At 42.5% G+C, this 15,863-nt stretch overlaps 1 protein-coding gene across 1 annotated transcript; it reads left to right on the plus strand.

Annotated features, from left to right (window-relative positions):
- Positions 1-1,734: 1,734 nt before the first annotated feature.
- On the plus strand, positions 1,735-15,069 carry tubb6 (tubulin, beta 6 class V). The gene is made up of 5 exons (XM_014180633.3): positions 1,735-1,931; positions 2,530-2,638; positions 8,419-8,529; positions 10,718-11,777; positions 14,641-15,069. Exons 1-5 carry the CDS (start codon positions 1,875-1,877, stop codon positions 14,693-14,695), a joined length of 1,392 nt encoding a protein of 463 aa, XP_014036108.1. The 5' UTR covers positions 1,735-1,874; the 3' UTR covers positions 14,696-15,069.
- Positions 15,070-15,863: the final 794 nt, after the last annotated feature.

Raw genomic sequence — 15,863 nt, forward strand, 5'->3', positions numbered from 1 at the left:
CAATGTGTAAGATCACACACGTAACGTTAGCTAACGAGCTAGTTAAACAACAATGAACATAACGACACGATTTGGCACAAGAACCCTGCATGAATCTGCTGGGAGCATACCAACCAGGTTCAATGTTCAGCTTGCTAGGCTCTAACTAGCAAAGCAAACGGCTCTGGGATACGAATAATAATGTCATACACGTGACGTTAGCTAGGGAGCCAGCCAGCTAACATTAGCTAGCTAACAGTACACTTTAGCTTGAAATGAAACCATTTTCTGTCAATTAGAAATGTGTAATATCTGAAAATGTAGCTAGCTAGACTATCTTGCCCGTATGCATGATGGACGTGTCTCCCTGTCACGGATGCCCTTAGTTTGAAGATGTAACCCATAGACAGGTGTTTTCTCCATCTCTTTAGCTATCATACTCGAATTCCACTGATTTCAGAACTCAATTCTCCAGAAAGTGGAGCGCAACACTTATGCAGCTCCACTACACGATACATTAAAAAAAGCTGCGTTCGACAGGATTACCAACGCAGACTGACCAGCTCAAATAGACAGAAGCCTTATATTTGGCAGACCAATCCAAAATCCTCTCTCGACATGTCCAGCCCACTCATTTATCTCAGCTAATCATGGCTAGTGGGAAGGTAGCTAACTTTTTCTGTGGCTTAACCAACAAGGCTCGTAATTTAACAATTTTATTCGTATTTACATATGGCATCCAAGTATGTTATTAAGGCACATGAAAGTTCACATGTTCCGGAAGACATTTCTGCCCCAAAAATTAAGTTGTGACTTGCGACATACGCCTAGTTTCCTGAAACGGGTCACAAATGTGCAACATGTACTTCCTTTTGTGTTATCATTTCTTGTCACACCCTGTAAGGTATGTCCATTGTACCTTTTTGCAGTTTGTACCTTTTTATTTTTTTTAGGGTACCACCACAGTGACAAAGATGTTTGTTCCTTTCAAGTGGCAAATATTAACTTAAGTCCCTTACACTTCACCATCCCACTTCTGACAACAACGTAGCAAATTCAGAGGGTAGCCCCAACCGGGACTCGAACCTGGGTCCAGCGACTGTCAAGCCAACACCTTAACCATTACACCAAGAGGTCTGTACTTGACTAGGTGGCTCAGTGTTGGGTTAAGCTCGCTACAAAATGAATTACAATATTGTCACATGCTCTTACGTAAGTCGATTATAAAGATTTCAGAACTGTCAGCAGACATGCTCAAACTTGCAATATAACGATAGACCACAAACTGGTACAACACTTCAACTCACGGGTGGCCAAAAATAACTGAAAGCCACACCCCCAATGATTATACCTTTTTATATTCAGAATATTTGGTACAAAAATGTACAATTACTAGATTACCCGCACATGTACGTTAAAATGTACCGAACAGTACCATGTTAGATCATATGTGTACCTCCTGAAGGTATATTATGTGTATTTTGATGTTTTTGTACCCAAGGGAACTACACTCATAATGAATGAGTGTAGTGAGCTCAACTTCTAACTTTAGCACTTGAAATGGTGCAAGACCTAAAGCAAATACAGCCTAGGCTACTCTTTAATTATTCAACAATGATGTAATAGCCTACATTTGCATCATAAGTCACAACTGAATTGAAGATACATTATTTCAACAAACTAAGCCTGATAATATACTTCTCTTGTGAGAAAGGGGATGGAAGATAACGGTTCACTACTTTATTCCACAGCTGGGGTGTCATTCACTTGTCCAGCCCTACTGGGCGTGGAAGTTCGGCAGAGGTGAACAGGAATTTAGCGCGCCTGCTAATCAGTTCAGTTTACCAGGCTGCATACACACTCCAGCCGCCAAGACACCCTTGCACACAGACAGAATGAGAGAAATAGTTCACATACAAGCCGGACAATGTGGGAATCAGATTGGCACCAAGGCAAGTAGAGACCATTGAACTGAATGACTTTTTCATTAAGAATAACTTTTTCATTTTGAATTAAAACCTTGCATGTTTTGTGTAAAAAAACTATTTCTTAACTTTATTATGCCATCGCACACGGATTTTGTGCGATGGAGCCGATGTTTTTTCAACGGGAATCATCCGTTGCCAGATGAATGACAACGGATGACGGATGAACGGTCTGTCTGTCTTTTAACTCCGAAAATACCTTAGCCTAAATGTTTAGAAGCTGATGTGACAAATTATAGGCTAATTGTAGGCCAATGTTGTATAGCATATGACCCCATGCTTTGGGTCATAGGCTACGACTTTGCCTTTTGAAAATGTAAATTGCTATCGCTTAATTACTAATCTATTTAGCCTATAATAAACTTCATAACGGTCCCTAGCGTTCAGCCATGGAGTGCCATGAAATTCGCGCTGTGCGAGTCTATCCATTTCAGCAGCTGAGTGTGCTTCAGTCATCAAATAAGACCGAAGGATGCACAATGTTCAATCGTTTTTTCATGATGCCTTGATAACTTTCGGATATTTAACTGTAACCTTTTTTCCTCCTATGTTGATAACTCGACAGTTTTGGGAAGTTATCAGCGATGAACACGGCATCGATCCGGCAGGAAACTATGTGGGTGACTCATCGCTTCAAATCGACAGGATTAATGTGTACTACAACGAAGCGTCCCGTAAGTGTGTCTGTTGTAGAATGAGTCATCATGCTTCCAAGTTGTTCCCAATTGATAAAGGGATAGAGCATTTAACATAAACGCACTCATGGTCTGCTACAGGGTCCTTACTTCTGGTGCTTTGACAAATTGCCATTACTCTTTTGCCACCCTTTGCTGCAACCTGAACTCAGTGGTAGATGTAACAATAAACGTAAATCCGAACACTCCATTTAAACTGAACAAAAATAAACGCAACATGCAACAATTAAAAAAATTCAATGAGCTACAGTTCATATAAGGAAAAATAGTAAATGGAAATTAATAGATTAGGTCCTAATCTATGTATTTCACATGACTGGGAATACAGATATGCATCTGGTCAAAGAGACCTTTAACAAAAAAAGGTAGGGCCATGGATAGGAAAACCGGTCAGTATCTGGTGTGACCACCATTTGCCTCTTGCAGGGTGACATGTCTTTCGCATCGAGTTGATTAGGCTGTTGATTGTGGCCTATGGAATGTTGTCCCACTCCTCTTCAATGGCTGTGTGAAGTTTCTGGATATTGGCGGGAACTGGAACACGCTGTCGTACACGTCGATCTAGAGCATCCCAAACATGCTCAATGGGTGACATATCTGGTGAGAATGCAGGCCATGGAAGAACTGGGACATTTTCAGCTTCCAGGAATTGTGTACAGATCCTTGCAACATGGGGCTGTGCATTATCATGCTGAAATTTAAGGATGACTGCGGATGTATGGCACGAGGGGGGGTTCTAACCATGGAGTTATTTTAAGATGGTCATACTATGGATCATTTAACTATTGAATTAAGGACTCCTTTAGGTACAAAAAAAAAATTATGTATGAACAAATGATTTGATATAATACTGAATTTGGCCTTTCCTACTATAGCCCAGAGAAATGCATTGAATAACACATTCATAAATGGCAAAAACAAAAATCATAAGAAACAAGCTCTTGAAGTGTCTGTCCTATATCTAGGAGATATAAGAAAGCTCCGGAAATATACTGTGCATTCGAAAGTATTCAGAACCCTTTGACTTTTCCACATTTTGTTACATTACAGTCTTATTCTAAAATGGATTAAATAGATGTTTCCCCTGGGTCAAACGTTTCGAGTAGCCTTCCACAAGCTTCCCACAATAAGTTGGGTGAATTTTGGCGCTTTCCTCCTGGTCAGGGCTTTGTGATGGCCACTCTAATACCTTGACTTTGTTGTCCATAAGCCATTTTGCCACAACTTTGGAAGTATGCTTGGGGTCATTGTCCATTTGGATGGTCCATTTGGATGACCCATTTGCGACCAAGCTTTAACTTGAGATGTCTTGAGATGTTGCTTCAATATATCCACATAGCTTCATGAGGCAGGAAAATTATCTATTTTGTGAAGTGCACCAGTCCCTCCTGCAGCAAAGCACCCCCACAACATGATGCTGCCACCCCCCTGCTTCACGGTTGGGATGGTGTTCTTCGGCTTGCAAGCTTACCCCTTTTTCCTCCAAACATAACATTTACATCATTTAGCAGACACGCTTATCCAGAGCGACTTACAAATTGGTGCATTCACCTTATGATATCCAGTGGAACAACCACTTTACAATAGTACACCTATATCTTTTTTTTTGGGGGGGGGGGGGGGGGTAGAAGGATTACTTAATCCTATCCCAGGTATTCCTTAAAGAGGTGGGGTTTCAGGTGTCTCCGGAAGGTGGTGATTGACTCCGCTGTCCTGGCGTCGTGAGGGAGCTTGTTCCACCATTGGGGTGCCAGAGCAGCGAACATTTTTGACTGGGCTGAGCGGGAACTGTGCTTCCGCAGAGGTAGGGAGCCGAGCAGGCCAGAGGTGGATGAACGCAGTGCCCTTCTTTGGGTGTAGGGCCTGATCAGAGCCTGAAGGTACGGAGGTGCCGTTCCCCTCACAGCTCCGTAGGCAAGCACCATGGTCTTGTAGCAGATGCGAGCTTCAACTGGAAGCCAGTGGAGTGTGCGGAGGAGCGGGGTGACGTGAGAGAACTTGGGAAGGTTGAACACCAGACGGGCTGCGGCGTTCTGGATGAGTTGTAGGGGTTTGATGGCACAGGCAGGGAGCCCCGCCAACAGCAAGTTGCAGTGATCCAGACGGGAGATGACAAGTGCCTGGATTAGGACCTGCGCCGCTTCCTGTGTGAGGCATGGTCGTACTCTGCGAATGTTGTAGAGCATGAACCTACAGGATCGGGTCACCGCCTTGATGTTAGCGGAGAACGACAGGGTGTTGTCCAGGGTCACGCCAAGGCTCTTAGCACTCTGGGAGGAGGACACAATGGAGTTGTCAACTGTGATGGCGAGATCATGGAACGGGCAGTCCTTCGTCGGGAGGAAGAGCAGCTCCGTCTTGCCGAGGTTCAGCTTGAGGTGGTGATCCGTCATCCACACTGATATGTCTGCCAGACATGCAGAGATGCGATGGTCATTATAGCCAAACAGTTCTATTTTTGTTTCATCAGACCAGAGGACATTTTTCCAAAAAGTACGATCTTTGTCCCCATGTGCAGTTGCAAACCGTAGTCTGGCTTTTTTTATGGCGGATTTGGAGCAGTGCCTTCTTCCTTGCTGAGCGGCCTTTCAGGTTATGTCGATATAGGACTTGTTTTACTGTGGATATAGATACTTTTGTGCCTGTTTCCTCCATCTTCACAAGATCCTGTGCTGTTCTGAGATTGATCTGCACTTTTCGCACCGAAGTACGTTCATCTCTAGGAGACAGAACATGTCTCCTTCCTGAGCAGTATGACGGCTGCGTAATCCCATGGTGTTTATACTTGCGTGCTATTGTTTGTACAGATGAACGTGGTACCTTCAGGTGTTTGGAAATTGCTCCCAAGGATGAATCAGACTTGTGGAGGTATACAGTTTTTTTCCTGAGGTCTTGACTGATTTCTTTTGATTTTCCCATGATGTCAAGCAAAGAGGCACTGAATTTGAAGGTAGGCCTTGAAATACATCTACAGGTACACCTCCAATTGACTCTAATGAGTCATCGGAAGCTTCTAAAGCCATGACATCATTTTCTGGAATTTTACAAGCTGTTTAAAGGCACAGTCAACTAAATGTATGTAAACTTCTGACCCACCGGAATTGTGATACAGTGAGTTATAATTGAAATAATCTGTCTGTAAACAATTGTTGGAAAAATGACTTGTCATGTGTCATGCACAAAGTAGATGTCCTAACCGACTTGCCAAAACTATAGTTTGTTAACAAGAAATGTATGGAGTGGTTGAAAAATGAGTTTTTCCTACCTAAGTGTATGTAAACTTTGTGTGTGTATGTGTGTATATATATATGTATATATATATGCATTACTATTAGTGTCTTAACGACCGTTCCACAGCTGCAATGAGCGTTCCATGCAGCTGCATGTTCATTAATTGTTTATGGTTCATTGAACAAGCACAGGAAACAGTGTTTAAACCCTTTACTATGAAGATCTGTGAACTAATTTGGATTTTTACGAATTATCTTTGTAAGACAGGGTCCTGAAAAGGGGACGTTTCTTTTTTTGCTGAGTGTGATATATATATATACATACATATATATATATATACTCAGCAAAAAAAGAAACGTCCCCATGCAGCTGTGGAACGGTCGTTAAGACACTAACAGTTTACAGACGGTAGGCAATTAAGGTCACAGTTATGAAAACTTAGGACACTAAAGAGGCCTTTCTACTGACTGAAAAACACCAAAAGAAAGATGCCCATGGTCCCTGCTCATCTGCGTGAACGTGCCTTAGGCATGCTGCAAGGAGGCATGAGGACTGCAGATATGGCCAGGGCAATAAATTCCGATGTCCGTACTGTGAGACGCTTAAGACAGTGCTACAGGGAGACAGGACGGGCAGCTGATCATGCTCGCAGTGGCAGACCACATGTAACAACACCTGCACAGGATCGGTACATCCAAACATCACATCTGCGGGACAGGTACAGGATGGCAACAACAACTGCCCGAGTTACACCAGGAACACACAATCCCTCCATCAGTGCCCACACTGTACGCAATAGGCTGAGAGAGGCTGGACAGAGGGCTTGTAGGCTTGTTGTAAGGCAGGTCCTCACCAGACATTACTGGCAACAACGTCGCCTATGGGCACAAACCCACCGTTGCTGGACCAGACAGGACTAGCAAAAAGTGCTCTTCACTGACGAGTCACGGTTTTGTCTCACCGGGGGTGATGGTCGAATTCGCGTTTACACCCGAGGCCTGTACTCTGGAGCGGGATCGATTTGGAGGTGGCGGGTCCGTCATGGTCATCATCATCGGACTGAGCTTGTTGTCATTGCAGGCAATCTCAATGCTGTGCGTTACAGGGAAGACATCCTCCTCCCTCATGTGGTACCCATCCTCCAGGCTCATCCTGACATGACCCCTCCAGCATGACAATGCCACCTGCCATACTGCTCGTTCTGTGCGTAATTTCCTGCAAGGCAGGAATGTCAGTGTTCTGCCATGGCCAGCGAAGAGCCCGGATCTCAATCCTATAGAGTACGTCTGGGACCTGTTTGATTGGAGGGTGAGGGCTAGGGCCATTTCCCCCCCCCCCAGAAATGTCCAGGAACTTGCAGGTGACTTGGTGGAGGAGTGGGTTAACATCTCACAGCAAAAACTGTCAAACCTGGTGCAGTCCAATAGGAGGAGATGCACTGCGGTACTTAATGCAGCTGGTGACCACACCAGATACTAACTGTTACTTTTGATTTTAACCCCCCCCCCTTTGTTCAGGGACACATTATTCAATTTCTGTTAGTCACATGTCTGTGGAACTTGTTCAGTTTATGTCTCAGTTGTTGAATCTTGTTATGTTCATACAAATATTTACACATGATAAGTTTGCTGAAAATGAACGCAGTTGACAGTGAGTTGTTTCTTTTTTTGCTGAGTATATATGTATATATATATTGCTTTACACTTATTTAATAAATTTCTTGGGTAGGCACAAAACGACCTTCATTCTTCCATTCATTTTTTTTAACCCTTACACAACTCCCTTGACACTTATGGGGGTCGTAAAGCAAAACTGAGAACACCATCGTGTTTGTGAGAATCTCCCCTTGACATTAGGGGAGATTAGATTGTAGCCCAAACCTTTCGGACGTTACAAACAGAAGTTGGCACATCGACGGTACCAACGTCAGACGAGTCTCCTGATACCTGTGGGGGTCATGGAGCAAAACCGTTTTGGACACTACAGACGTTTTTGTGAGAAGACCGATTTTTGGGACGTCTCATAGTCTGACAAACACCGCTGTAGCTCTACTACCTTTCACCGCAGATGCGGAAGTGTGATACAAGCTGATGCGGTGGATTGAGATGTGTCCAATGCAAAAATCTACAGCTTTTTTTTAATGTTGCTTAGATTGTTACTTACTATGTTAAGTAAAGTCTGTGAGACCAGGCTGTTTTATATAGCATGATGTGAATACATTATTTCTGAAGCATCTATATACACCTTTTAAATTCATTTTATATTCATTCAGCCTTTAAAGTTAGTGTTAGTTAGGACTGAAATATTCAATGTGAGGGAAAGATGGCAGGCCGCATTGAAAAGGGAAATGTTATCTGGTTGTTGGCAATTCCTTAAGGCATAAAATAAGGAATGTGTTTTAGGTAATAGGTTGTAGGCATACCTGACGAAGTCTTGTTTGTGAAACAATCTACTGTACAATACCATGCATTCTGATACATTTGAAATGTATTCCAATCTGTATAGGTGTTTGGTTGTCTTTTTTCCAGCACACAAGTATGTCCCCAGAGCAGTCCTTGTGGACCTGGAACCTGGGACCATGGACAGTGTCCGGTCGGGGTCCTTTGGACAGCTATTCAGACCTGACAACTTTATCTTCGGTAAGTGGACACTGTAACACTTTACTTAAAGTCAACAGCTAAATAATGCATTATTATTAGGTATTATAGGCATCTAAGAGCATTTAAAATATCCTATTATATGGCTTATTTTGTCTCTATGTAGCTAACACATGTTTTTCCTACTGATTCAAAATGGCTGTTTTTAGGTATGTGTACCATTTCAGTGTTTCATTGTTTCTTCAATATCAAGGACACACAGCATGAGGTTTTGTGGCGGTCACGTGAGGTCTACTGGGCCCAGTTTTTGAAAAACTTTTAATCTGGATCAGAATGATCAGATCGTGCTGGCTGTTTTTGAGACAGTGTTTCAGAGCATAATGGGAAAGATCATTCTGATCCAGATACCACAATATCAAGATCACAGAATACGGATTCTCAGTGTTTCGAACAAACCTACACCTTGCCATCTACTGGACAGGTTATGGTACTACTTCTACACTGTCATAGGGAAACAGAGAGGAAGGAGTAAACTACACAAATAAAGGTACCTGAGATAAAAATAAAATAAAAATTAGCCTGCATATCACTTACAAGTAAGTACATACATTTATTTGACACTTCTCAATATAACAACTGACCACATACCTAAACTGCTGTCAATTTAACACAATTAACCTTTGGTTTTCAGATGTAATGTTTTTTGTTGTTGTTGCCTTTCCTTAGTTTCATTGCAATGTCTTAGTTGTAGTGCTTTTAACCTTTCTAAATACAACCTGAATCCAGCCATCCAGTGGGATCAAAATAATCCAGATTTTCGGCATCAAAACTATCCTAATCACATTTCAAAAATGCAAAAAACGACATTCAAACCTGATTAAAGGTAAAATTGGATTACAAAATCCAAATCCATACCTGCAGGATCAGAATCAAAATTTTCAGTTATGAAAAACCCAATTCTGACATTTAATCCTATCTGATTGTCGAAATCCAATCTGATAACTTTTGAAAAACTGGGCCCTGGGGATCAGAATTGATCAAGTTTATAACACAAAGCCCCTGAAAGCTCCCTAGATGAGTCATGGCATCAAAGCAATGGATGTTTTGGTTCTGAACAGTGCTCTCAAAAAGGATGACTGGTTGTTTTTTAGGAGGGTATTTACTTTAGTTACACGTTTTCACCCATCTCTAATTGGTAACCATAGGGAAATCCTTCAAGGATTTGATAGCAGCATATACAGACTGTTTAAGCTTACTCGAACGGGAAATATGTGAGGTAAATGTGAATATGTGAAGGCTGTTAAAATGGGATCCTCTACAGACATAACAACTGATTGTCAATCTACATCAAGGACTTGCGTGATGTGTTGTCTACTACAAACCAAAGATATGACGTGACTCTAAACTACACATGATTGTCATACAAAAATAAAATTGAATTAAGTGATCTACAGTTATGAATTAAATCGTTCAATCAGCACACATCATAATCCATATGATGTCCTAGTCCAGTTGTTTTCATTAGGGCACACAAATGGAAAACGTTTTAAAATGTTCTGCAATTGAGAACAGAAATTAGTTTCTCATTGGACAAGTCAAGGAAGTCCCTCACAGAGAGTTTTCTTCTGTTCGAAGTCCCTGTACAAACATTCCTACCTGGGTTCAAGTGTGGTGGTGCCAGCAGTATTTTTCAGGAGGTGGATATAGTCATTAGGCACCATTAGGCATCAAATGAAAAAAAGCTGAGTGAAACAGGGAGGGACTACCTAGGTTTGTCCAATAAGAAACACTTTGAAGTTTTCTGTTGCATGACCTAATGAAGACTGGGATGGATCAAGTGTGGCGGTCTCAGCAGAAGTTGTCGGGAGATGCATGATACATGGCCTTAGTCATTTACCTTTTCATTAGCAGCTACGGGGAGACAATGGGAAACTATTTGACAGAACATGTAGCTTGTACAAATGCCAGACTCAACCTACATTCTTGCCTAAATGTCTTTGGACATTTGTTTAATCAACTTTTCAGGGTTTTCACGTGGATTTGAGCCCGAGAATCTCACTTCACACACACACCCTGTACTGACCCCACATTCTCTTGGCTTAGACTGGATGATAAATGGCTCACAATTAGCTTGTGTTTGAGGTAGTGGGGGGGTTGATTTGGGGTTACTGGAGGGATGGGGTGTAGGATTTAACTGACAGTTTTCATCCCTTTTATGCTGTCCTTGCAGGGCAGACGGGTGCAGGGAACAACTGGGCCAAGGGCCACTACACTGAGGGAGCAGAGCTGGTAGACTCTGTGCTAGATGTGGTGAGGAAGGAGTGTGAGCACTGTGACTGTCTCCAGGGCTTCCAGCTCACCCACTCCCTGGGTGGGGGCACGGGCTCAGGAATGGGCACCCTGCTCATCAGCAAGATCCGTGAGGAGTACCCTGACCGCATCATGAACACGTTCAGCGTCATGCCCTCACCCAAGGTGTCTGATACGGTGGTCGAACCGTACAACGCCACGCTCTCTGTGCACCAGCTGGTGGAGAACACGGATGAGACATACTGCATTGACAACGAGGCGCTCTACGACATCTGCTTCCGTACCCTGAAACTGACCACGCCCACTTACGGAGACCTCAACCACCTGGTGTCGGCCACCATGAGCGGTGTGACCACCTCACTGCGCTTCCCTGGCCAGCTCAACGCCGACCTTCGCAAACTGGCCGTCAACATGGTGCCCTTTCCCCGCCTACATTTCTTCATGCCTGGCTTTGCACCACTAACCGCCCGGGGGAGCCAGCAGTATCGCGCCCTGACAGTGCCCGAACTCACCCAGCAAATGTTTGACGCCCGCAACATGATGGCGGCGTGCGACCCGCGCCATGGCCGCTACCTCACCGTGGCCACTGTTTTCCGAGGGCCCATGTCCATGAAAGAGGTGGACGAGCAGATGCTGGCCATCCAGAACAAGAACAGCAGCTACTTCGTGGAGTGGATCCCCAACAACGTCAAGGTGGCCGTGTGTGACATTGCGCCCCGCGGCCTTAAGATGGCCTCCACATTCATCGGCAACAGCACGGCCATCCAGGAGCTGTTCAAGCGCTTCTCGGAGCAGTTCTCGGCCATGTTCCGCCGCAAGGCCTTCTTGCACTGGTTCACAGGGGAGGGCATGGACGAGATGGAGTTCACAGAGGCCGAGAGCAACATGAACGACCTGGTGTCTGAGTACCAGCAGTACCAGGAGGCCACGGCTAATGACGGGGAAGAGACATTCGATGACGAGGAAGAAGAACTCAATGAGTAAGGATAATGTTGCCTGTTTGTAAAAAATATATATATATATATTTTTTTTTTAACATGTTTTGATGTGTACTGTTTTATGCCCAGAGGTCTCGGAAGCTGTGGAAATAAAACCTTTTTAAAGGCTTTGAATGTGTTGTATGTTAAGTTTTTGTCTAGTGCAGTTATCCATTGTGTGATATGTTGTGTATGGGGTCGTTCCATTTGATTTTTATCACTTTTTGACTGCACCCCTTCTGATTTGAACAAAACTTTCTATACCTATTTGACACTGGTGGAAGTGGTCAGAAAGGAACTTTTTAGACTGGAATGCCAAAACATTTAGGGAATAGAGGTGCTCAAAATGTTGCATACCTCACCCTACCAAAAGACATCCATTCCTTCTTCTGGAAAAGATAAAAGGTTGAGTCTCATACCGTTTAAAAGCTTCTGAGAAAGGTTTTCTAACAACTTAATCGTTTATTTTAACGTAAATTATCAACCTCAAAAGATGTCACTAATGTTGTAGCTTAGACCCTATTTTACATCATCAGAGGGTTTTCATGTTGGGTGTCATGTTTTGGCTGATAAATGTACTAAAATGGGAATAACATTTCAACTTTAAAATGGTAGCACAAAGATTATTGGAGGTCACCACATCAGAAAATGTTGTTTTAAACTATAGTGTTAATCTTCAATAGGAAACCTATTGTAATCAAAGAAATACAGTTAATAGAATATACATTCCCATTTAAGTTGACATTCAACTGTGGGTTGACCGGCGGTCACCTTTGTGGTTAATCTATCTTTGAAATTAATATTTCAATTCAATTTAAATTATGTACCAGCTAAATTGCAGTGATCTGAAGGGATATGTCCATTCTATGAATGCTATTTCTATGATTGAAATGACCCACTCAGTCTTCAAGAGTATACTGTGTCTTTTACACATTTTTAGATAATTGACGTTAAAGATGAAAAATAAATAATAATATAACCCTGTTTGTAAGCTTTTAAATGATATCAAACTTAACCGTTTAACTGTTCCAGTGATGAAGACATGGATGTCTGATGGTAAATAAATAAATAAAATCTTATTTACAATGACGGCCTACCCCGGCCAAACCCAGAAGACGCTGGGCCAATTGTACGCTGCTGTACGGGACTCCCAATCACGGCCGGATGTGATACAGCCTGGATTCGAACAAGGGACTGTAATGACGCCTCTTGCACTGAGATGCAGTGCCTAGCCCGCTGCGACACTCGGGAGGGTGGGGTATGCAAAACAGGTCAACTTTGAGCACATATATCTCCTAATTGTTTTTGCATTCAGGTCCTGAAAGTCACTTTCTGAACACTTCTACCATGGGCAAATATGTATAGAAAGTTTAGTTCAAAAAGTGATTGAAATCAAATGGAACAACCGTATATTCAAATCTGTATGTACGTTTCTCAATTCATGTTGGTCAGTTGTGGGCATGATATGTTAGATGGTTGATGTGTATTGATTAGTACATTGGGAGACTGATTTGCTAAGCTTCTGCTCTAGTCTAGTGCAATGCAAATGAAAGACAAAGACAAAACATGAAACTGTCTTAACTTTTCCTTATTCATCTCTTATTCTTTATTTTACCTTCAATTTTTTGTGTTTTATACACTTTAGAATACCTTTAGAATATAACTTGTTCCATTGGAAGTGTCAAGCCTTAAGGGACTTCCTGGATGAATAAAGAACAACACTAGTGTAAATGCTTAGTAGATATAGCTCCAGACTGTGATAATGGACAATACAGAAAAGTACACTGCCAATAGCTTGCTAATCATTCTCCCTCTATTGTGGTTAGAACTTGATTTCCTAGCAGTTCTATTTGGGGGACAAAGAAAGGGAACCAGTCATTGTAAACCCCAAGTGCTTTGTTCATATCCGCCTCAGTCATGTACCACAGCAGACAGGCTTCAACGTTCCTATGGTGGGGGCAAATCCCCCCTCCTAACCCTAGTTACTCACAACAGCTGCTGAGCAAGGCTTTCTCTATTTAGAACTGTGGAGCTAACAATAGGGGACCTCCAGTCTGCACCAAACTATTTAGAGCTATTCATGGCCTCAATGAGTCTTCTGCCATACACGTACTAGCGTAGTGCTAAAGTTGGAAGCATTGAAGTGAGAAACAGATACCAAGTATGTGTGAAAAGGTTTATACCTTTAAAGACAAATTCACTAAATGTCCCAATAAAAGCACCTTGCATGCTGTGTGCTTTAGGAAAATGAAGCAAACAGGAAGTGAGTCTTTCCCCGTGATATGAACAAGATGAAGCATGATCACCATCTGATTTTGAAAGGTCTCTCACTATATCAGCCCAATAGTGGATACTTGGCCCTAACAACATTTACAGGTCTGTAAGGTGGAAGCTCCCCCACACTGCTTACACCTACTGTATACAGATCCTTCAGATCTGTTAACATCTTAGTGTTAGGGCCATGGAGAATGGGCAGGAAGTGAATTGGTATTGGCTGTACGTTGACTTGATGTGGTGGTTGGAAGGGCTTGGCGTGGTATGCACAGCTGGTGTCACAGACGCTCTTGGCCCGGCCAGTTAGCTGGGAAGTCAGCTGCAGAAGTGCTTCATGCCACTCAAGTTACATTGGCGCTGACCCTGAGAACAACTCCAGGGTGTGTGTGTGTGTGTGTGTGTGGTGTGTGTGTGTGTGTGTGTGTGTGTGTGTGTGTGTGTGTGTGTGTGTGTGTGTGTGTGTGTGTGTGTGTGTGTGTGTGTGTGTGCGCCTGAATTATTTTATGTATTACATTATTATTACATTAGTATGAGCAGGCAGTTTATTACACTTTGATCTTGATACATGTTAACTGTATCCTGTATCCAACAGGGAATGGAACCTTGAAGCCCCCATCTTTGAAGACAATGTTATCTCACTGAGCTAAAGCTAAGGCATTAGCATTGGAAACAGAAATATCCAGCAATGATGCTGACAGTGTTTTTACTTTAATAGTGATTGTTTACGTATTATCAGATACTGTAAGTGTTTATCCCTGTAAGGATTCACTGGCTCAGAAATTATCAAATGAATCGTTGATAGCAGAACAAATCTGTGAGCAAAAGAAAGCCAATTGAACTCTATAGAAAGCTGTTCTTGCATTAGAGCCAGATACAGTACGCTAGATTGCAGTATGTCACAACCAACAGCCAACCAAGTAGTTTGCTTTAGTAAGTAAGAGGTTGCAATTATCTTACAGCATTTCGGGTCTGAATAGTATGTGAATCAAACCTCCAATAAATGTTTCCTTGAAATTGTCAATTTGTTGTGAGTTTGATGATTGAAAATAACTACAGTTGGTGAAATTGTCGGACACTGTCTTAAAGAGACAGTACTTGCAGCTGTTAAAGACCAAGTGTAACCCTCCCATGTGTCTCTGTAGCCTCACTCTAGCAGAAACCCACTGCCTATTAAGGGAGGACTGTGCTGGCTCTCAGACTGGGTTATGAAAATATTGCCAAATAAGGGGAAGAGTGACTTAGTATAAGTATTTAATGGAGATGAATGGAAGGTGCACATTGGTACTGCATAGGGAGATAGAGTATGTGCATGAATGGCACCCACTGGTGGGTATATAGTGAACAAATAACTAAAGTAGGACAATGACACTGTTGCTTTTCTGGATGCTTGAGCCAACAAGGGGAATGCTTTTTGCCCTTTTCTTTAACAAAGGTTATGGCATACACCCACAATTAGATCCTATACAGCCTATGGCAGCCTTAGCCTGTAGGCTATTAAAGTTTGGTAATCTTGTATAAGACATGTTCTTATAAACAATAAAGGGATAGCGTTTCTTCCCTCAAGATGAGTTATGCTGCTGTTATAAAATGCTAGTCATTTTAATCAAGTGACAAAGTAGTTATTTAAAGATAGACTAAGCGTTCTAACGTTGGCACAAGCAGCACCCCTTTCCCGCCTAAAATGCTTTTGTTCATAGTGCATTATTGCTCCTTGTCAGTCTAGCCTGGTCTCATAGACTAGACGTAACATAGTAAAAGTAAATATAATTACTCAAATTAGAAGGATTTTATTGCTTTTAGTATGGTTACATAAGA

The sequence above is a fragment of the Salmo salar genome, chromosome 29 (assembly GCF_965601325.2).
Source record: "Salmo salar chromosome 29, fSalSal1, whole genome shotgun sequence".
In the NCBI taxonomy this organism is placed as follows: domain Eukaryota; kingdom Metazoa; phylum Chordata; class Actinopteri; order Salmoniformes; family Salmonidae; genus Salmo; species Salmo salar.